This window comes from Eriocheir sinensis, chromosome 19 (genome assembly GCF_024679095.1).
Source record: "Eriocheir sinensis breed Jianghai 21 chromosome 19, ASM2467909v1, whole genome shotgun sequence".
NCBI classification, from domain to species: domain Eukaryota; kingdom Metazoa; phylum Arthropoda; class Malacostraca; order Decapoda; family Varunidae; genus Eriocheir; species Eriocheir sinensis.
The window spans coordinates 12,136,409-12,160,469 of NC_066527.1; the positions used below are offsets into that span (position 1 = coordinate 12,136,409).

The 24,061-nt window shown below is 43.0% G+C and overlaps 1 protein-coding gene and 1 long non-coding RNA gene across 6 annotated transcripts; one reads left to right on the forward strand and one right to left on the reverse strand.

Moving 5' to 3' along the window:
• Positions 1-1,796: 1,796 nt before the first annotated feature.
• Positions 1,797-4,358, forward strand: LOC127000697 (uncharacterized). Of its 2 annotated transcripts, XR_007754454.1 has the most exons (4): positions 1,797-2,607; positions 2,665-2,839; positions 2,899-3,599; positions 3,630-3,764. It is a non-coding gene; the product is annotated as an uncharacterized LOC127000697 (long non-coding RNA). The 2 variants fall into 2 exon arrangements; XR_007754453.1 differs by having other exon boundaries at positions 1,893-2,607; positions 2,899-4,358.
• On the reverse strand, positions 3,441-23,792 carry LOC127000696 (putative nuclease HARBI1). Of its 4 annotated transcripts, none has more exons than XM_050864695.1 (6): positions 22,357-23,792; positions 21,712-22,047; positions 20,666-21,057; positions 9,254-9,453; positions 5,517-5,649; positions 3,441-4,378 (listed from the first exon to the last, which is right to left on the reverse strand). In XM_050864695.1, the coding sequence occupies exons 1-3, from the start codon at positions 23,100-23,102 to the stop codon at positions 21,045-21,047; spliced, it is 1,095 nt and encodes a 364-aa protein (XP_050720652.1). In that variant the 5' UTR covers positions 23,103-23,792; the 3' UTR covers positions 3,441-4,378; positions 5,517-5,649; positions 9,254-9,453; positions 20,666-21,044. The 4 variants fall into 4 exon arrangements, with proteins under 4 accessions (XP_050720652.1, XP_050720653.1, XP_050720651.1 ...); XM_050864696.1 differs by having other exon boundaries at positions 5,517-5,733; XM_050864694.1 differs by lacking the exon at positions 5,517-5,649 and adding an exon at positions 18,062-20,122.
• Positions 23,793-24,061: the final 269 nt, after the last annotated feature.

Below are 24,061 nucleotides of genomic sequence, written 5' to 3' on the forward strand. Positions count from 1 at the left end.
GGCGCCTGCGTATCTGTGGTGCCACACGTGTGGGGCACTCAGGTGCTGGGGGAAATGTCATTGTTATGAAGGGGCAGGGGTAAACCAGTGTATGCTGTGAGGCCTTGGTGTGGAAGTTCCCTGTCTGAACTGTGCAGCTAATCCCCCATACAGTGAGGGCCTTTTTTACTCCCTCAGGGGCTGTGCAGCTGAGAGAGTGGTGTACATGAGTGTGAATGTGTGAGTGAGTGTGCCTGTCTTGGCTACCACCCTTTACTGGGGGAAGATAGCCAAGGTATTTAGATAGAAATAGATTGATAGTCATTGACAGATGAGCATTAAAAAAATTTCTTCATCAAATATGCAGTTCACTATGAACTTATTAACTTTAAGCTGAAATAAAGGCATTGTGGCCAGTATAGCTGCATTCTGTGAGCACATAAAAAACTAATATAAGTTTTACATATAAAGACATAACAACTAAAAAAAATTACCAGTCTGCCGCTGCTCATTCTTGCGCTTGGCAATGCGAGGCTTTGATTTTTGTTGTACGTTGTACCAACGCCTCTCACAGTCATCCTGCGTACGGGGTCCACTCCCAGGGAAAGCACTGTCAGGGTATAAATGATAAGCAAGTTTCTTAATCGTTTCACTATGGCATGCTATTTATTTCCCATACCTTCTCCAATAACATTTAATACATGCTGTGATGGAAAGCTAAATCAGTACCGGTATTTTATTTACATGCATCATAAGACATTAACTTTTTAGTTGTTATGAACATGGCCATAAATACTACTTTCCATTACCTACTTTTCTAAAATGCTTTTCTCTAAGGAGGATATTACACAGCTATACAAAAAAATTCAAAGCATTAATCTAAATTCCATTCTTTTGAGTACTTCTAACATAACATTATATCACCAGAAACTGTTTGACCAATGCTATCAAAATAATATTTTAATCTTACTTTACCATTCTCATCAAATCTACCTATTCTGATATAGTCTTAACATAAAATACTTGTAAAAGTGTTGAGAGTCTGGCATGCCCAACCCACCCACCCCCCAAAAAAATCTAAATAAGGAATAAATAAAATAACAGGTAAATATGACTTGACTCTCTTATACTAACCCCCTTTCCACCCTAACAAACTTGGGGACCTACCATGTTAGGTTAGGACGTGTTAGGTAGGACAGGTTTAGCAGGAGTTGGTTTAGTTATGTTAGATTGTTGAGGGAGTGGGGGTTGCAGCAGAAATGGTCATGATGATGCTATTCACGTGAAGCAGTAGGAAACAGTATGTTCTGTTTGGAAACTCTATGGTTGTGTTTGTATACAAAAATACCCATTTGACGAGGTTAGGTTAGTTTGCAAGTTACTTGAATCATGAATATGTGAATATGTAACAAAAATAAATAAAAGCATTAACCTTAATTTCATTATCTTGAGTACATTCCAATCTAACATTATATCACCATAATCTGTTTGACCAATGCTATAAATATACTATTTTAATCTTACTTTACCATTCTCACGAAACCTACCTATTCCCATGTAGTCTTGACATAAAGTACTTGTAAAAGTGTCCATAGTCTGGCACACCTAGCATCCCCCCCCCAAATAAAAAAATAAATAAATAAATAAAAATAAATAAAATAATAAAAAAGGGCAAATATGCCTAAACTATCTATACCAACCCCCTCTTCCCCCCCAACAAACTTGGCATGTCAAGTTATGATGTGTTCAGTAGGATGGGGCAGGTTTGGCATGGTTAGGTTTAGTTATGTTAGGTTGAGGGAGAGGGGGTTGTGGCAGAAATGGTCATAATGAAACTATTCAGATACAGAATGAAAAGGTATGTTCTGTTTGGAAGGTCAGTGGTTTTGTTATTATGCAAAAAATACCCAATTGATTGGGTTAGGTTAGTTTGTAAGCTAATTGAAAAATGAATGTGATTACCAACCTTGTTACAGCTTCTGTCACTTCAGTCCACGCTCTCTTCTTATCCTCAGGGGTGATAATCTTCCCATAACACCTTCTGATTATACATATTTTTCATGAATTTGATGTAAGAAGACCGTTTCATCTGGCGACCAATTAAACTTACTCCTTTTCTGCGCTGGTTCTCCGGCCCGTAGATGTGCTCATTGGGGCAGATGACATAGTTATGGTGCGGTAATTTCAGCAGAGCAAGTTGTGACGCAGGAGGGGAGATAAGGGTATTGACGAGTGACGAAGTAAAAGCAGCCTTTGAGGCTGCTATCTGCCACAAAACTCAATATTTTCTTGTGTTTGCCATTTATTATGTTTTTGTTGTACATTTATACATGTTTTCTTTATTTTTCTTTTGAAATATTTACTTAATTCATGTTGGATGTTTACGTTTTGCACGAAGGCGTCCTTAGCTACGAGCCCGCCATAAAGAAGATAATAGTAGCCAGGATTTGCTAATACTTACACTCAAAGTTGACGAGGATAGCTTTTACCCTTAATAAATTGAAACTATTAACTTTGATTGTAGCTTTAAGAGTAAAAGTTAATAGCTCGTGAGGATACGGGCCCAGGTGTGGTGGAGGTTGTCCCAGAAGTCACAGGCAGCAGGGAGTCAGCTATGAACAAGCAGGTGTGGTGGAGGTTGTCCCAGAAGTCACAGGCAGCAGGGAGTCAGCTATGAACAAGCAGGTGGTGGAGGTTGTCCCAGAAGTCACAGGCAGCAGGGAGTCAGCTATGAACAAGCAGGTGTGGTGGAGGTTGTCCCAGAAGTCACAGGCAGCAGGGAGTCAGCTATGAACAAGCAGGTGTGGTGGAGGTTGTCCCAGAAGTCACAGGCAGCAGGGAGTCAGCTATGAACAAGCAGGTGTGGTGGAGGTTATCCCAGAAGTCACAGGCAGCAGGGAGTCAGCTATGAACAAGCAGGTGTGGAAGGGCCAAGGTCCTAACTTTTGGAGTACAATAATTATCTCCTTCACTTGCCTTTCTTTATCAGACTCAGCTTCTGCTAACAACCTGATTAGTATAACTTGTGTAGGTAGACACTTCAGAAGTGGAGCTTCATGTGCCTGGTAACGGTACGCTTTGTCTTAAACAGTTTTCCACAAACATCACATTTGAACTCTCTAAGATCATAGTGCTTGGACATGTGTTCGTTAAATGTGTACTTCCAACTGAATCTCTGGCCACACTCATCACACTCACGAGGTTTTTCACCAGTGTGTGTAAGGGTGTGGTCATTAAGGTTACACTTTAGTCTGAATTTTTTTCCACATTCTAGGCATTCATAATTTTTTTCACCGGTGTGTGTACTGCTGTGTACAGCAAGTGAGCGCTTCTGTCTGAACTCTTTCTAGGCATTTATAGTTCTTTACACCAGTGTGTATACTAGCATGTGCATCAAGGGACCCCTTTAATGTGAATGTTTTTCCACATTCTTGGCATTCATAGTTTCTTTTATCACTGTGTGTAATGATGTGTGTACGAAGGTTACCCCTTTGGTTGAATTGTTTTCCACATTCTTGGCATTCATAATTTCTTACACCAGTGTGTGTACAGATGTGATCATTAAGGCTGCTCTTCTGCCTGTATTTTTTTCCACATTCTAAGTATTCATACTTTCTTACGTCAGTGTGAGTACGGATGTGTGAATCAAGGTAATCCTTCCGACTGAATTTTTTTTTACATTCTTGGCATTCATACTTTCTTACACCAGTGTGTGTAAGGGTGTGTTTATCAAGTGAACTCTTCAGGCTGAATTTTTTTCTGCATTCTTGGCATTCATAGTTTTTCACACCAGTATGTGTTAGGGTGTGCTTATCAAGTGCGCCCTTCAGCCTGACTTTTTTTCCGCATTCTTGGCATTCATAGTTTTTCACATCACTGTGAGTTAGGCTGTGTGCAACACGGGCACTCTTATATCTAAAAAAAATTCCACATTCTTGGCATTCATATTTCTTTACATCAGTGTGTGTAAGGGTGTGTTTAACAGCATCAGCCTTCCAGCTTGGTATTTTTCTACATTCTTGACATTCATAGCTTCTTGCACCAGTAAGTGTAACGGTGTCTTTGTTGTCGTCACCCTTAGGAGTGAATGCTTTACCACATTCTTGACATTCAAAATTCCCATCTTCTCTGTAGATATGGAGTTGCCAGTAGCAGACTGCTTCTTCTGATGATCACTGACCCTCCTATCACCTGCTACAGGCTGCTCTTGTCCAGCTCTGCAGCCTCCCACCAGCACACCTGCTGATGGGAGTCAGTCAGCAGGTTTTGCTGCTACGAGGCCTTGTAGCCTCCTGCCTACACACTTCCTGCAGGGAGTCTTGGTTTGGTCTTGGTTTGGAAGGTAGTCACTCTGGCAGTTACCGCAGCCTTTACATCGGAATGCTTCCTCAGGTCAAATCTGAAATACAGAAGGAAGAAGCTGGTAGTGGCAGGAGGAAGAATGTTTTCAGGAGCCCACTCTTTCCAAGTTTCCAGTACACACTGCGCCACTATAAACACTCGCCTGTGCCAGAACGGGCTGGGCCGACCATCAGGCCCCACCTGGAAGAAGCCTTGGGCCGACCATCAGGCCCCACCTGGAAGAAGCCTTGGGCCGACCATCAGGCCCCACCAGGAAGATGCCTACCGGCGCAACAGGCAACGACAAAAAAAAAAAAAAAAAAAAAAAAAAAAAAAATTATCTCCAAAAATTATTTTACACCTATGTATTGTCATTGTTTCCTTCGTGGAAAAATACTCCGCCATACAAGCAATTCTAACACCTTTTTTACATTTCCCTCTATCATCCAATTTCATTCTTCTATTCCTATCTCCTGTGTTCCTACTGTTACCCCTCTCCCCTCTCTCTCATACTTGGAACACTCAAGTAGCACATTCTCTATTGTCACACCCACACATCCCTCACAAATGTGGTATATCTTGCTTTTCCCACTGGCTCACCAAAACATCCTATTACTGTATTCACCTCCCGAGATTCAGTCCTTGCCTTGAAAAGCAGAGACGCTCCCCAGGCAACCATCAATGAAACTTTCACACTTGGGTTTGGCTTTCCACTTATACCACTCCAGGGAACTCTTCCTCCACACCCTCTGATGCCGGTCTTCGATCTTTGCCCCTCTCCTGAACTTAATCTTTCACCTTATGCTTCAGTTCCCTTTTGTTTAGCCACATCAACCCTTAGGATGTGAAGCCCTCCAATCCACACTTTTTCTCCCACTGTTTACTAGACACCACTGAGTGCTGGAGATCAACCTTTCAGCACATCAGTGGCTCATTGGTTTGCTGGCCTGACTTCTACTCAGAAGGCCAAGGTTCAATCTCCAGCACTCAGTGTTATTACATTAAGGGTTTTTTCTGCTATGCTATTGCAGTTTCTCTGATGTACGTATACAGTAAAACCCAGACTATCTGGACCCAGGGTATCCAGAAATCTCAAATAGCTGGCAATAATGTGGCCTGTAAAAAAAAAATAAATAAATAAATAAAAATCACTAAAAAATATTACAAAAATACAATCGGCATAAGGCTTTAAATACCTGTGCTGCGCAGCTGTTTACTTTCCTTTTCCACCACAGCGCCAGCAGCACCCCTTCAGCATATTATCTCTCTCTCTCTCTCTCTCTCTCTCTCTCTCTCTCTCGTGGCACTCTTCAGGCATTCCAGATGGTCCTGTTGAGGAGTTGGCAGTGGTACTATAGTCCGTTTCATTTCATCTGGCCACTCACGGAGCGTGAATTTTAGGTGATGTGGCACCTGCGTATTTCAAATTCATGAATGTGTGAAAATCAACTGTTGTGATAGACATTCAAGCTTATTTTTCAATAATATATTTGAATGTTTATGTATACAAAAAACAACTCAGTTGTTTGCATTGATAATCTAACATACAAGCATGCGAAAAGACAAGATTGTATCAAATAACATAGTCACATCATGCTCAAACAATCTGTGGTTTTTCAAATTCTTTGATTGATAGCTCATTTCAGGCATATTAACCCTTTCCTTGCGTGGTGCAGACGCGACTATCCCCTCAGGTGCAGTTGGGGAGCCCAATGGGGTGTCTCTTTTAACCTCTGTATCTCAAAAACTATTCATCACAGCTAAAAACCAAAAACACCATTGGAAAGAGGAGGTCCAGATCTATAGGAGTCATTTATGTATGCCTCTCTTGCGAACGTACATGCACGTTCAGGGAGTGTTGAATGTTAACACTTACGTCGGTGCGTGCGGGATGATCAGCCGTATTAAGAGAACTGCGGACATCTTTTCTTCAGATTCTTGCAAGGGAGTATTGCCAACTGCAATATTTACAACTATTTGGTCAAAGAATCAGTCAGGTGATAGGTGAAGCTATGCAAAAATGCTGCTATATTGGGCAAGAACATCCACCAGTTACTCATCGGTACATTTGCTGCGCTGGGCTGATATGATTTTCCACCAAATTTAGTGAAGAATCCACTCAATTGGCAATCCACTGTTGTGAGAATTAGTGTTGGAACACTCTCATATGCGGGAGATTTGAGTGTGGGTGGAGGTCGCAGCGAGCGTTTAGCACCACCAGCAAATACGCCTAACGCCTGCTGCAAGCGTTTAGCAATGAAAGGGTTAAAAGACATCTGGCTCTGCAAGTGCAAATAATGGGTATCTTAATAATTTACTGCATGTACATAACGATTAATAACATAAATAACATGTAAAACTATAACTGCTGAATGCGATGCTAGGCTATTTCAAATATTAGGCTACCCATGTTATTTACATGCAACACATCAAAATTCCTTATGCATAGACACTTGCAGAGTCGTATATCACTTAATTTATGTAGCCTGTACCTGAATGAGATGAAATATGAGTATCTGAAAGGCTATAGATCATTACAATATGATCAGACTACAGTTGTCCCTCAAATAGTACAGTTTCCAATAGTACGGTTTCGGTTTTATACGGATTGTCATGGAAGAATTTTTTGAGGATTTTTAAATTTCCCACTCATCGCACCAAGTAGCCATGGCGTGAGTGGCAACACTTTTCTACCAAAACACCCGCTGAAAGCACCCCAAAGGGTTTGAGAAAGGTGTTCATCTTGCAGAAGAATTCAGATTTCAGAGAAGTTACGTTTTGGGATGAGTAACTTGCAGTAGGGAGAGCATACTACGTGAATGAGAGCAGTGTTTGCTGTATCTATCATAGTGTAAAAGAAATTCTTGCCGCAGTAACTGCCAGTGCTCCAAGAGTGCTGCAAGAGTGGAGATAAAAGCCGTCCTTTAACTAAGCCTCGTCGTTGCTATGGTGACGGCATCTCACTCGCAGCAAAATGGCGTATGCTGATATTCTTGCCAGTGCATTTGAGAGAACGAGTCGGGACGTCTAGGGCACCCAGACCACCCCTGGCGACGTTTAACATGCATTACTGGCTGTCGTGGCTGACGAACTCTTTACAACAGATGATGAAAAGGAAGCTCCAGTGGTCATGGTGGTACAGAGAGGTGAAATGCAATGGAAACACTTATATGTGTTTATTTGGGCTGCCATGTTTGTTGATGTCATCACAGCACGAAGGCACTCCACCTATTAAAGCCGGGAGCCAGCGGACGTGCCGAGTTGGCAACTCGTGCTGCCGTGTCACGCGTTTGAGAGCACTTGGGACGTTCCGAGAGTCCCGATTCCCTCTTTCAAACATAGCCCAGGGAGTGTTTCTATGGGGAGCACTAATTTTATACGGATTTTCGAATAGTACGGGGGTCCTGGGTCCCTAACCCCCGTACTATTTGAGGGACGACTGTATACTGTTTTATAAACAAGTTGTTCCTTCGTGTGCTGGTATGGTAATTATCGATGAAAATCTTCTGTGTGCGGTTCATATACAATGCCTTGAGGGTTTTTTGTATACACAAACATTTAAATACATCACTGAAAATATAAAGTTGATCTTCACACAATCATGAACTCACAATGCGCAGGTGCCACATCTACGTTCGCGAGTGGCCAGACGGAATGAAACGGACTATAATACAGGTCACTGCAGTTAATTAAGAGGCTACAAGACCCTCTACTTTCTACTTTAGTAAGTATTAAATTGAAGTAAGTGTTGATCGAGCTAATTGTACTGATGTGGGCCACTGAGGGTGCGAGCTTATTTCATTCTTGCATTACAATGTTGGTGAAGAAAATTTGGTGGTCTGAATTTATTTGTTTATTCAAGTTTTGTGCCACTATTTCTCATTCAAAACATGTCACCAATCACAGACAATTTGGATTTGTCCACATTCATAAAATCACTGAGTATTTTGAAACATTTGATCAGTTCTTCCTCAGAGGTGATTTTCTTCATGAGAGAACAGGTCAGAAGATGAGAGCCTTTCATCATAACAGGACATCATCTTTGTTGACATACACTGAACATCTTCTAATTCAACAATGTCCTTTGTGTGGTGGGGAGACCCAAACTGTACTACATGTTCCAAGTGGGATCAGACAAAATTATTGTACAGTGGAAGTATTACATCTTTACTCTAGAATGAGAATTTTCTATTAATGAAGCCCAGCATTATGTTCACTTTATTTGCTGAGCCAGTGCACTGCTGGGAGAATTTGAGGTTTGATGCAAATTTGACACTCAGGTCCTTGACACACTGAACACTTTTGAGTTTCACGCCACAAACTTCGTAACTGAACCTCTTAATATTTTATTCCAACTTGAAGAACCTGGCACCTACATAAATCAAAGGGCATCGCCTATCAATCAGACCAAGCTGAAATTTTATGCAAATCTTGGAGGCTTTGTCTTTCCTCATCTAAGAGGATCGAATTACCAACCTTTGTGTCATCAGCAAATATACTAATGAGATTACTGAGTCCAATGTCAGTGTCACTGATGTAAATTATAAACAGCACTGGACCAAGAACTGAACCCTGAGGGATACCAATAGTGACAGGAGCACACTCTGAGGCAACTCCATCAGTCACGACTCTTTGCTGTCTGTTAATCAACCAATTTGCAATCAAATGGTCAAACTTTACTGTCACTAGCTAGTTGCTTGATTTCATAAGAGTAATTTTTGATGTGAAACTTTATCAAACACATTCTGGAAATCAAGATAGACTACGTCCAGTGATTTGGTTATGTCATAAACTGTGAAGAGGTCATTATAAAAGGTCAATAGGTTCAATAGCAGGCCCTCTTGTTACAAGTTATGTTATGAGTCCTTAATTAATGAGTGGCATTCAAAGTAACTCACAGTTTTGTCTCCAATTATGTTCTTGTGTAGCTTACCTACTAATGAGGCCATTTTGATCTCCTCTTGCCTTCCTCGCATTCTTCTGCCAGTGAGTAAATGTATGCTAACTTCCTTTGGTTTATCCTCTCCAAGAACAAGACTTTTATTTCTGATTGGCTTTGATGTGTTGTATGTCGCCAGTTTGCTGTTTCTCATCAACTGTCATCTCTACTGGGGGGGGTAAGAAACTGGCACTCTGTAAAGAAAATAATTAAAGATTACCCATTGTGGTGCATTACTGAAGGTTTCAGGGGCTGTGTTCCCCTGTTTTTCGCAAATAAAACACCAACGAGGGATGAAACCAGAAACTACTGCTCGCTTACATACATGCAGCATGTTCTACCAATAGTCACATTTTCCATGTAAAGGATAAGTAATTTCCTTCGAGTAAAACTTTCTCCCCAACTGATGGTCCATATAAGGAACATCCATATTTACAGTAGATTAAATATTGCTACAGTGTGCGTGTGTGTGTGTGTGTGTGTGTGTGTGTGTGTGAAGCAGTAAGACATAATTACTGGTTGGATGGATGATTACTCATACGTCAGAGCTAAACATTACATCGACGTCACGAGAAGATGTGCGGGGCGGGGCTAGCCTCGCTCACAGTGGCTTTAACTTTTAGCCAAATTTACCCTAAATTTACTCTTGTAAGTGCTTCATTATCCACATGTGACACCAAATCATATTTTTGCCCATTACGTCGGGGTCTCCAACATCCACTGCCAAAATAACATTCTTGTCCGACGCTTTGTTAAAGTTTTATTTGCGAAAAACAGGGGAACACGGCCCCTGAAACCGTAAGTAGGCAATCACTGAGGTACATACAGTAAAGGTAAAAAGTTGTCTTTGAGCCCCAGTGAACAGTGGGGCACAGTTCACAATCTGAAATCATTGAGTAAAAAAAAGTGTCATGTTCAGTGGACTAACAACGTGATTACTTGGGGTAAATTTTGACATCTGATGTTCTGAGGGGGCAAACAGACATTCTGCGTACCGTCAACTGGAATGACCGGACAAAAAGTGGAAAAAAAGTTGACATGTTGATAACTTGTAGCTTTTTTTTTTTTTTTTTTTTTTTTTTTTACAACAAAGGAGACTGCTCAAAGGCAACAAAAAGGGTGAGGAAAAAAATCCTGCTACTCACCGCTCCCACAACAGACAAAAGTAGAGAGTGGCTAAAAGAGAGGTCAATTTCGGGTGGAGGCTGCAACAATCAAGGTGTTTTTGGTGTCAGAATTTGTCTTTTACCGTTTACCGTTGATGAGGTTTCAGGCCCTGCTCCGCCGTTGATGCAGCGCTCTACGAGGGCCGTCAACAATTTCAATGTTAGCCTCAATAATAGTCTTCGATGCACTTATTCTCAAACATCGTAGTGAGTGAGCGAATGTCTTAATTTCTTTCACGAATAATATCACATATAGCAATTGTTCAGTGTTCATGTCTGCTATTTTCATTATAGTATCACAATTAAATATTCAACAATTATTTCCAGCACACTGAACCTTCATCACACACAATTTATCTTTGAGTACAGACACTGATTAATAGCCATGATTGGTCATGTTATGAATTCTCTCAATTTCAGTCCGAAGAACTACACAACACTGGTCATTCGCTGAGTGGTTGCTTTCAGGCTTCTTGTATCTCACACAATTTATGCATTTCTTCTCAGCCATGGTGCACTCCTGTGATTTATGATTGCCAGCGCATTTGAAACAACTTGGGGCGTCTTCATTGGTCTTGGCAGTACAGTTGGCCTCAAGATGGCCATATCTCTGACAATGATAGCATATAATTGCATGGTATCTGTCTCTCACCGTGTATATTCCCCATTCTAATGTAGTGCATCATGCCACCAGCTGCAGGCTTGCTAAAAACCAGCTCAATCTTATCCTCAACACCCCCAATGGCATGTAAGAACTCATTGTGGTCTAAGATGGTCTCCTTTATTTTTTCCTTGGTCTCCTCTTTATGCACATTGCATATCATGATCTTTGGCTTCATCTTTCCAACACTCTTGGTATTAATTTGCTCAACAGACTCCAGTTTTTGAGCAGCCTCATCCCTTGTGTTCTCATTATCAAAGTTCATGATGATGTTACCTCTATTTGTAAATCTTGAATCGGTTATTTGAATACCATTCAATGCCTATATCAACGCTATATCGCACGCTATATCAACAAAACACAGACAACCCTGGCACACAACACCTTCTCCTCTTGAACCCCAAACACTCAATACCTCTCAGCTCTCATAACTCGGCTCCATTTTTCACACCTAGTCCCATAAACACCCACAGACAGGTGCGTTCCTTCCGTACGCCAGACTTGACTCATCACTCACTTCTCACCACAGTTACTAACACTCCCAGGTCTGCCCTATCACCCTCCCCCGATCCTACCTTTTCACTTTCCCCAGGCCCTATTTCCTTATCTTCCCCATGTTCATCACCTCTTGTTTCACCTCCCTCCTCTACTTCTTCACCCCCTCCTGTCTCTTCTGTATCTTCACCATCCTCACCTTTCCACTACCACCACATCATAACCACACTTCCCTCCGATTATTAACAATTAATTTTCGCAGTATCAAAAACAAAATAGCCCAATTACACCACCTAATCACCACACATAACCCAAACATTATAGTAGGGACAGAGACTTGGTTGACTTCTGACGTTGACAGAAGTGAGCTTTTCCCTCCCCCCTTTAGTATGATCGTTTTTCGTAAGGACCACCCGACAGACCTCGGCAAAGGTGGCGGTGTTATCATCGCCACCAAGCCGGGTCTTTGTGTTCAGCATAGGCCTGACCTTGACACAGACTGCGAAATCACCTGGGTCCAGTTACAAACCTTCAACTGTAAATCTCTTCTTATTGCTGCTTTTTACAGAGCGCCTTCTACTAATACAGACTATTTACACAATCTTCAAATTTCTCTTTCACGCATACAGGCAGACAAACACATCTGGATCACGGGTGATTTCAACCTCCCCGACATTGACTGGACTGCAATATCCCCATTTGACTCTCCCAATGCTGACGACCCCAACCCCATTATTCCCCACACAAACAGACGCCAACTACACGACACATTCGCTGACATCATAAATACATTTTCACTCTTACAAACAGTACTCCAGCCAACACGGACACATACTGTAACGCGCCCCGCTGGCCCTTTGACCACAGCACACACACATGACCTTTTTCTCACCAACAACATTCTTAACATAACAAACACTCAGGTTGTTCCAGGACTTAGTGACCATGACATACTCATCATTGACGCTGACCTCCGACCGATTAGACATAAACAGAGACCCAGACAGATTTTCCTTTTTTCAAGGGCTGACTTAGACATGATCAAACAAGACCTAACTGCCTTCAGCACTGACTTTTTTGCAACTGACCCACACACAAGACTTCCTTCCATCAACTGGAACAACCTGAAACACACCATACACGTTGGAGTAGGTAGGAAGACACCTACCGAATGGGCGCAAGCCACTCCCGGTGAGGTATATATGGGAGGTGAGAAGGGAGCTGAAGCCCTCCAAAGACCCTTCCCATGTCCTCACTAACCGTTTCCCTATTGTCTCACCAACACCGGAGAGTAGTTCAGCATGCTCTCTAAAGACAGATCCTCTCTTTATCCACACCACACTACATTCACACAACATATACACCTTTTCCCAAAATTAAAATTTCAAAATGGTGCACCTACATCAAGCCTCGGAGTCCCCGCCTGGGGGGGGGACCACAAAGTCCCCCAGGGAGGACTCCCCTTCTGGCTGCCGACCCGAGAGGTGTCTTGATAATTCCTCAAACCTCTTTCTTCTCAATTTCTTCAACATTCGCAGTCTTCGCTCTAATTTTCATTCGGTGGAACATCATCTCCTCCTCTAAACCTCACCTTCTCTTCCTTACTGAAACACAGGTTTCTGTGGCTACTGACAGCAATCTCTACTCTGTTCCCTCCTACTATCTCTATCCTAAATTTCAATTCAAAGCTGGATGTTGCGCCTACGTGCGCAACGACGTCACTTGCTCTCGTGCCCACAACCTTGACTCTTCTGAATTTTCTACCATCTGGCTAAAACTTCATTGTCATTCTATTACTAAATACATCTGTGCTATTTATCTCTCACCTAACTCTACCAACTATGTAAAATTCTTTGACTATTTGAATTCTAAAGTGGAGCACATCTTGACCCACTCTCCCTTCGCTGAAATCTCCATCCAAGGAGATTTCAATGTTCACCACCAGCTTTGGCTTTCCTCTTTCACTAACCATCCTGGTGAACAAGCCTACAACTTTGCTATCCTCAACGACCTAGAGCAGTTGGTCCAGCACCCTACATGTATTCCCGACCGTCTTGGAGACCGGCCCAACATTCTAGACCTCTTCCTTACCTCAAACCCTTCTGCTTATTCTGTCAAACTGTTCTCTCCGTTGGGCTCCTCCGATCACAATCTTATTTCTGCATCCTGTCCTATCGCTCCTGTACACCCTCTGGACCCACCGAAGAGGCGATGCTTCTGGCATTTTGCTTCAGCTCGGTGGGACGACCTGAGGATGTACTTTTCTGATTTCCCGTGGAATGATTATTACTTCCAGGATAGAGACCCCTCTGTGTGTGCTCAGCGCATCACAGAGGTGATTGTCTCTGGAATGGAGGCATCCATTCCTCGTTCTTTCTCTACTCCTCACGCTAAAAAGCCTTGGTTTAATCACGCTTGTTCTAGTGCTGTCAATGATAGAGAGGCAGCTCACAAAAGGTACCAGAGCCTTCAAACTAATGCTAATTATGAACTTTACATTTCTGCCCGAAATCGTGCCAAATCTATTCTCCGACTAACCAAAAATTCTTTCATTAATAGAAAATGCCAAAACCTTGCTTTCTCTAACTCTTCCCATGACTTCTGGCATCTAGCCAAAAACATCTCCTCCAACTTCACTTCTTCATCTTTCCCTCCACTCCTCAGTCCTGACGGCAACACTGCCGTCTCATCTATCTCTAAGGCTGAACTCTTCTCTCAAACTTTTCTAAAACTCCACTCTGGACAATTCTGGGCATATTCCACCTACTCATCCCCCTCTGACTCCTTTATGCCTGTTATAAAGATTCTTCAAAATGATGTTTTCTATGCCCTCTCTGGCCTCAATCCTCAGAAGGCTTATGGACCTGATGGAGTGCCTCCTATTGTCCTTAAAAACTGTGCCTCCGTGCTGTCACCCCGCCTGGTCAAACTCTTTCGCCTCTGCCTGTCAACACCTACCTTTCCTTCTTGCTGGAAGTATGCCTTCATACAGCCTGTGCCTAAGAAGGGTGACCGCTCCAATCCCTCAAACTACCATCCTATAGGTTTACTTTCTTGTCTATCTAAAGCTTTTGAATCAATCCTTAACCGGAAGATTCAAAAGCACCTTTCCACTTCTGACCTTCTATCTGATCCCCAGTATGGATTCCGCAAGGGGCGTTCTACTGGTGATCGCCTAGCCTTCTTAACTGACTCTTGGTCATCCTCTCTTAGCCGTTTCGGTGAAACCTTTGCTATTGCGCTGGACATGTCAAAAGCTTTTGATAGGGTCTGGCACAAATCTTTGCTTTCTAAACTACCCTCCTACGGTTTCTATCCTTCTCTCTGTACCTTTATCTTCAGTTTCCTTTCTGACCGTTCTATTTCTGCCGTGATAGACGGTCACTGTTCTTCCCCTAAATCTATTACCAGTGGTGTCCCACAGGGTTCTGTCCTATCTCCCACTCTTTTTTTGTTGTTCACTGATTATCTTCTTTCCAAAACGAACTGTCCTATCCATTCCTACACCGATGATTCCACTCTGCATTACTCAACTTCTTTTAATAGAAGACCCACCCTACAGGAACTTAACAACTCAAGGCTGGAGGCTGCAGAACGCTTAGCCTCAGACCTTACTATTATTTCTGATTGGGGCAAGAGGAACCTGGTGTCCTTCAACACCTCAAAAACACAGTTTCTCCACCTATCCACTCGACATAATCTTCCCAACAACTATCCCCTATTCTTTGACAACACCCAGCTATCACCTTCCTCAACACTAAACATCCTCGGCCTATCCTTAACTCAAAATCTCAACTGGAAACGTCATATCTCATCTCTTACTAAATCAGCTTCCTCGAGGCTGGGCGTTCTGTACCGTCTCCGCCAGTTCTTCTCCCCTGCACAGTTGCTGTCCATATACAGGGGCCTTGTCCGCCCTCGTATGGAGTATGCATCTCATGTGTGGGGGGGCTCCACTCACACAGCTCTTCTGGACAGAGTGGAGGCTAAGGCTCTTCGTCTCATCAGCTCTCCTCCTCATACTGATAGTCTTCTACCTCTTAAATTCCGACGCAATGTTGCCTCTCTTTCTATCTTCTATCGATATTTCCATGCTGACTGCTCTTCTGAACTTGCTAACTGCATGCCTCCCCCCCTCCCGCGGGCCCTCTGCACTCGACTTTCTGCTCATGCTCATCCCTATACTGTCTAAACCCTTGTGCAAGAGTTAACCAGCATCTTCACTCTTTCATCCCTCACGCTGGTAAACTCTGGAACAATCTTCCTTCATCTGTATTTCCTCCCGCCTACGACTTGAACTCTTTCAAGAGGAGGGTATCAGGACATCTCTCCTCCCGTATTTGATCTTGCTTTCGGCCACCTCTTTTGTTTCTTTTTTAGGAGCAGTGAGTAGCGGGCTTTTTTTTTTTTATTATTGTTCTCTTTTTTTGTGCCTTGAGCTGCCTCCTTTGTTGTAAAAAAAAAAAAAAAAAAAAAAAAAACAGACACATACCACAAAAAACACTCTCTAGTACACACTTCCCTGGATTTCCAGGGATCTACGCAGACAACATCGCAAGAAACAAAGACTCTACAGACACGCACAGACATACAACACAACAGATAATTGGACCGCCAACAAAAACCACCAAAAGACATTTGCCAAAAACATAAAAGTAGCGGAACATAAACACATAGCAGCTTACCTCGCAGACAACGTAAGAAATAACAAAAGAAACTTTTTCAAATTCTTTAAGACGCGCAAACATGACACTAACATGATTACATCACTTAAAGACAACACTAACACATTAGTAACCAACCCACAACACAAAGCACAAATACTCAACACACAGTTCCAATCGGTATACACACAAGAACATAACCTGACACCAAACATGCCACACAGCCCCCCTTGATATCACGGCTAACAGAATACAGAAATTACTGCAAGGACTCGACACAACTAAATCCACTGGCCCCGACAACATTCCCGCCTTCATCCTTAAAACCTTTGTCCCCATCCTTCAGGCCATATTCACCCAATCACTATCATCCACCTCATTACCCTCTGACTGGCTTTTGGCAAATATTAATCCTTTATTCAAGACAGGTGACCGGACTGACCCTGCCAATTATCGCCCCATCTCACTAACATCGATTCCATGTAAAATTTTCGAACACATAATGAATCACCTTGACGCAAACAACATCCTTACTGACTCACAACACGGCTTTCGACCTAAACGCTCATGTGAATCGCAACTCATTACTACATATCACGACATTACGAGGCTACTTGACCGACATGACATTAAACAAGTCGACACTATTGTTTTAGATTTTGCCAAAGCCTTCGACAAAGTCCTGCACAAAAGACTGACATTAAAATCGAAATACTATGGTATTTCAGGACCTATTCTTCACTGGATCACTGCAATTCATACTAACAGGACTCAACGTCTTCTTCTTGATGGATCTTCATCTGACACTGTCCCTGTTTCTTCAGGTGTCCCACAAGGCACCGTTCTAGGCCCCCTTCTTTTCCTTCTGTACATTAACGATCTTCCACTGTCAACGCCTAACTCTTCCACTAGACTATTTGCCGACGATAGTTTACTGTTTAGGGCAGTAAAGACTACTGACGACTGCAGACTACTACAAAACGACTTGGACACCCTCGAGCGGTGGGAGCGCACCTGGCAGATGCACTTCCGACCAGACGAATGCAAACTTTTAAGATTCACCAGAGCGCACAACCCCCTCCATCACACTTACACTCTCCACAATTCAAATTTAGAATCAGTTCACACACACAAGTACCTTGGTATCCATCTCTCAACTAACTTGAAATTCAGCACCCACATATACCATATCAGTGCCACAGCCAAAAGAACACTGGGGTTTCTGAGGAGGAATTTACATAACTGCACACCTGACATTAAACACATAGCTTATGACACACTTGTGAGACCAACACTGGAATACTGCTCCACGGTGTGGGATCCTTACACACACAGAAACATTGATAGGTTAGAACAAATCAACACCAAGGCGGCAAGGTTCATTATAAACAATTACACTCGAACGCCTGGAATCACAACACGGATCAAACAACAGATAAACATGGACCCTCTTCACATACGCATACAAGCACACAGACTTACACTTATGTACAAGATCACAAACACTCACATTGAGTGACCCACAAACATACCTACACAAGGCAAACAGTCAACGTACTCGTAACACACACATCCATAAATACCAAGCATATCACACTAACATTGACGCATACAAGCACTCATACTTTCCACGCACCATACGTGACTGGGACAGCTTCCCTCAACAGATTTTAGACTGCGGTACAATAGACTCATTCAAAAAACAAATACATACTCACTTGACCTAACACTAACAATTACACTTGATTCACTTCCCTCCCCTGCACACTCGGCTCCCCCGTCCCCCCAACAGCCAGCAAATATGCGTGTTATGCACCTTCTTTGGTGCCCTGCGCATTATTGTCCAGATCCAGATCCAGATCCTGGGAGACTTCATCCTTCATGTCTGTTGCCTTCTTTTCCTGTGTAGAAGCTTTTACAACAAAGAGATTTTTCTTGACCTTGCCTCTCTTTGCCACCTCAGCCCAGCTAGATTCAGCATGCTCAACAATTGATCCCTGCTCCTCCTGCACCTTCACAGCCCTTGATTCAACTTCATCCTTAACCACAGATATTTCCTTAGATAATTGTTGCTTGAATTCAACCATTTTTTCCACAATTTTGGTAGCCAGAGATGCTTTATGAAGGCATGGGTTGCACATCCAATTAATTTTAGGTATATTCTCCTGCTTAATTCCAGACAGATGAGCATACTTTCACATGACACCATTTAGGGCACAAACAGCATCCAATCCATTTCTCGCCGGTGAAATCCTTACAAACGTAACACAAATCCAACGGGGCCTTGGCTTTGCCAGCCATGTCGACACAGCACTTTCCACACGGAGCAAGACGCGACACATCCGATCACAGCCACGACTACTCACTCACTCACTTTTGCCTTATAGTATTCAAATAAGAATGTGATTTTCTTGACACATTTTTGTTATGAATACAAGCAAAATATGTGTTTTTGAGATTTGGTGAAAAGTATGCCCCTTTGGAAAACTTCTTCTGGCAGGAGCGATCTGTATTACACACATCACAACTACTGGAAACAATGAGTAACATGCCTAACTAGAACATTTAGAATGATTCAGGGGTGCTTGATATATCCTACACACCTATAAGTATCACTTGAATAGAGGCATGTCAAAATATACCCAAAAATGGGGTGACTTCAACCACCTAAAAAAATAACTAGATATTAGAAAACAAAGTTCTAATGGAATGTAAACTGATGATATCTGAAAAATTTTATGTAAAATTGTATGTACTACTTTAGAGCCCCAACACATATGAATGTTGCCCTATAGCTACTGTCATATAATTTTGTGTGGTGTTTCTGTAATGTATAACCTCTCAAAATAGCCCTACTACAGTCCTCTACAGTTTATAATTTTGGGGGAATATCATTTTCTTCAAAATTAATGACTTGTTTTGGCTGCTAGTACTCACTGGTATCACTGGTATAAATGCAGCAGGAGTAGGTGTATTATTTTCAAGACATAGATTATGTTTTCATGGGCAAAATCTGACTACTTTTTTGTGGAGATAGTTTTTTTCAGCACAAACCAGCAAAAAAATTACTTTTCAGTGGGTACATATATCAAGAATACTAGAGCTCCCCGTAGCACACACCCCCGCCGTTAACACCCATTTTCCATGCTTTTTCTCTCTCTCAATAGTGACATTGGTGAAGATTCATTATATCAACGTTACTAATTTTGAGATGGTGACTGCTTATTTCTGAACAAAATATGATGCTGTTTATCACGGAGATAGTATTTTTCTCCGGAAATCACTAAATGATTGACTTTTCAATGCCTTTTAAGGACCCGCTGCCGCAGCCGCAAAATAGCTTGCAGAGAGGTTCAACTTGAAGAACCCATGGGAAATCAGGGTTTTGGGTAGGGGAGCATATAACCAAACTTTACATAACCTAATTAACGGGGGGGCTTCGTTCCCCTGGCCCCCCCACATGTATATATGACTTATTTCGGTGAGGAGGTATTTCTCGCAACACCGGCTGGACCACCACCGCAGCCACTGCCAGAGGAGGCTACGCTTTCGTAAATATTATCCCCTATTATAGGGAAGGCGGTGGCTGAACGGATAGCGAGACGGCCCCGCGTTCAATCCCCGACCGGTGCCACCAAGCTGGGATTTTTCAGCCGCCGCCAAGTGGCTTAAAACTACCCACATGCTGTCCAGAAGACCACCTATCAACCAGGACTCTAGATTCTAGAATTGAAAATGAGCTCCGGGAGGGCAGCATGAGCCAATGCAGGATGGCACCACTATAAACACTCGCCTGCGTCAGAACGGGCTGGGCCGACCATCAGGCCCCACCGGGAAGAACCCTTGGACCGACCATCAGGATCCACTGGGAAGAAGCCTACCGGCACAAAAGGCCAAGACGTAAAAAATAAATAAATTAATTAAAAAAAAAAAAAAAATCAACAATAAAAAAGTCCTTGAATTTGATTTAAAATGTGCTTCCATGATTATTGAATGGTTGTAGAAAGGATATATGAAGAGCTAGTGATGTTTGATAAGTTAGGTAGTGAAATACTGGCACGCTGATAAAAGGAATCCTAACCATAACATTTTAAAAGTAAACCAACCCAAACTTATAACATAACCTAATGGTTAACTGGGCCCCCCCACCCCCCAACCTAACCTAACGTAACCTCACCCCTCCTAACCTAACCTAATATAACATAACTGCCTTTGACCCCCCACACACCCCTAACCTAACCACCTTTGCCCCCCCATAGACCCCCCCTAACCTAACCTAATATAATATAACAACTGCTAATGGGGAGCGTTTGCCACCCCTCAACCCCTAACTTAACTGTTAACAGGAGGGGCCTCGGGGCCTCGCCCCCCCCCCACCACCACCTGTAAGTACAAAAATAATTATAAACTCATAAATCACCGAGTTGTTGTTGTTGTTTAGGGCCCTGCTGGTGTCAGTCCTGTGAGGACTTCACAGGCGCGTCAGCTGCCCCGTCTTCCGAAGGAAGGCGCAGGTGAGGCGGATGACAGCTTCTTGCCGTAAGGGGTGGACGCCTGCCGCCGCCAGCAGCGTGGGCAGGTCAAAGGTGGGCACCTCCAGGGCACGGAGTTGGTGTCGGAGCAGCACTCGCTGGGAGTGGTGGCGAGGGCAGTGCAGCAGCACTGCCCACAAGTGTGTGATAAGTGGAACCAAAATACAAAATAAATATGATAAATAAATATGATTGCTTAAACTTGTCTTTCTGTTAAATTCCTCTACTTACACAGTTTTTTCTGGCACGATTGTACATCGAAGTTCCTCACAGTTCAACACTGAAAAAAAAAGACATAGCTAAAATAAGATTTTGTAGGGCAAGTGATTGCTAAAATTACAAGGAAATGATTCAATTATACTACACATTATTGAATACTAGTACTTCCCAAATGTACAACAGTGGTTTTAGCATGATTGTTAGTTTGGTAATTAAAATTCCAGTGTCTCTCCTGTCTCGCAAATTATGAAGTGAATATATTTTCTTGGTATATTTGTGTGTTTTGAATGATTCTGCTAACCCTTGTTTTCACAACTAATTTTTTTCAATTTTAAGCTAATGGAAAGGGTTGCCGCGCATCATGTTTCGGCGTGTTTTCTAATACTAATAACCTACGCCGGAAGACATTTGACTATAATCTATCGGAAGACCTAGCCTAGGTTAGAGTCAAATGTCATTGGAGACCATTTTCCATGGTGCACTTGGCCCAAGGCTCGGTAATGCGCCGGGACACAGGCTGAGCGTCGCCCATAAGGAAATCTCTAATTAAAAAAAATCAGTAACGCGTTTCTAGCAGTTTATAGGGTAAGAAATTTATAGAATGGTGAGAACTAACCCAGTATGAGGGTGAGAAATGCAACAGTGAGACAGGGAACACACTGTAATAATACCATTAGTTTTGGGGTTTAAAATTAGTTCCATTAATATAACTTACTTGAAATAGCGTCTGACAAACTCGTCCCTGTACCGCAATCCATCACGGTCTTGACCTGCAGGGAGCGGCTCGGCATGACCACCATTGTCGTCATTTTCCTCTCCGGCAGCCATCTGGATGTTGTCCTCTGCTTGTGGTTGGCCATGTTCTTCACCACCCTCCAAAAGTATTTGAATATTTCTGTCTTTGCATATGTTGTGCAACATAGCGCAGACAAAAATAATCTTACATACTTTCCCTGGGGGAGTTACACGAATTTCACTGTGGAGAACATGAAATCTTCGCTTCCACTGGCCAATTCCTCTCTCCACAATACTCCGTGTTTTCTTGTGAGCTCTGAAAAGTAGAAATAAAATTCTTTTACATAATACTGTTTAGGTTAGATTGCTGAAAGTTGTAACACTGTGAGACTGGCAAGAGTGCCCGATTTTGCATTCCCCCACCTAAAATCACAAACTCCCATTAGGTCCCCATGTTTGTTATTCTTAGGGAAACTGAAAATCAAAATAGGGTGTGGGGTCATAAACTGCAAATTTGCCAGGCAAATATTTTGTTTGTAATATACGTTGTTTATCCAAATCATATCAAGAAGCTATTGCAGTTCATCATATAGTTTTACGAAATGCAGATTATTTCATATCTTACCTATTGTAGGCTAGCTGGTATTCATGCTGAGGTCGCAGATATGGTGTCAGCAGCCAAGTTTTGTTACCGTACCCACTGTCCCCAAGCAGATGGCATCCAGCTGGAACAGCACGAGTCTCGAACATCCTCTTGAGCCCACTTTCATTCAAAATGCGTGCATCATGAACTGAGCCTGGCCACTTCGCTTCTAAGTCAGTAATCTTGTATTTGGCATTGAAAACCACCTGCACATTTATACTATGGTATCTCTTGCGGTTTACATATTCTGCCTCAAACTGTCTTGGTCTCATAATTCTGATGTGAGTTCCATCAATAACACCAACCACTTCAGGAAAGCCAGCAACGTCCCTGAATTCTGTCTTTTTTTGCTGGAGATCTTGATTGGCGGGAAACTTTATAAATCTTTTCAGTATGTGTGGGGCACTTAGGGCGTCCAGTGTTTCCGTGATGACCCTGCTCACTGTCTGTTGGGACTCTCCCAAGTCATCACCATTACAGAGCTGCATTTTCCCCGTCGCTAGGTACCTTAAGGTTATTAAAACTTTATGCTCGGGAGTGAGAGCCTTGTTGGTCGCCGTTGGTCTCAGTAACACGGGCCTCACCAAGTCTGTCACAAAAACAATGCCAGCACGATCAAGTCGGTACCTTCTGATCAGTTCTGTATCACTCAGTTCATTCAGGACGTCTCTCCTTTCTCGAAATTCCCTTGGCTGACGTACACGGGCTTGTTGTTGTTGTCCAGCCATGATGCCTTGATCTTGATCTTAACCTTAATGTACATGTGACCCGTTGAAGAGTCAGTCCTTTGTACCTATGAAAATTTCATAAGCTCGTATGACACCTCTCGCGCTGTCTTACCATATGAATTTTTCTTAACGCTTATGAATTTTTCTTAAGGCTTATGAACTGCTTATGAAATATTTATGAAAAATATCCGCCATTTTGAAGGTTTATGAAAAATTCATAGCGCTATGAACTTTTATAAGTACCGGCCCTGGTCAATGGTGTCCTCGAGACCTCGACGGTCCTGCACCAGGTGCAGTGAGGGTCGGGGACGACTCGGACGAGGCGCAGGCGGTGGAGGTGAGCGCCGAGTCTTGACTAGGGGGTGGGCAGGTACCGGTACCGGTACTAACAGTACCTAAGTTTTCGTTACCGGTACTACTGGTACTCAAATTAACGGAACCTGCCCATCCCTAGTCTTGAAGCGTGTGTGGCCCGCCCAGGCGGAGTCGCGTCAGGGCCACGTCTAGGACGCGGGACGTTTTCCTCACCCACGGCTGTGGGGAGGAGTTGGTGCGGTACTGGCCCATGGAGGTGATGCGGAGGGTGTCTACGAGTGTGTCGTCCCATGAAGGCGGCTTTACACCTGGCAATTCCTGGCCGGCAATACAGCCGCGACGTGCTGCCGGCAGCATTTTTGGTCTGGGTCTGGGTCTGGGGACTGGGAGCTCTTCTCGCGGCAAGTTCTCTGCAGCTGAACGTGTCCGTCTTGTATTGCCGACTGGCGGCTGGGTAAACAACATGTCGGCGCCAATAAAACAAGAAATGACAGATGCAGATCACAAGATTTGGAGCCGGGAGGCCGAGGTGGCGTTGCTAGAGGAAGTGAGGCAGCATCGACACTTGTGGGACCCACAAGATAAGCTCTACTAGAGGCAGAGTCTGCGCAAAACAACTTTTGAGAGAGTGGCAGCAACATTGC

Excerpts from the sequence above, each read along its gene's own strand:
- LOC127000696 (XM_050864693.1), bottom strand. The coding sequence starts at position 23,102 with ATGGCTGGACAACAACAACAAGCCCGTGTACGTCAGCCAAGGGAATTT. Across the intron at positions 22,048-22,356 it reads TACCAGCTAGCCTACAATAG|AGCTCACAAGAAAACACGGA; the intron begins GTAAGATATGAA and ends TCTACTTTTCAG.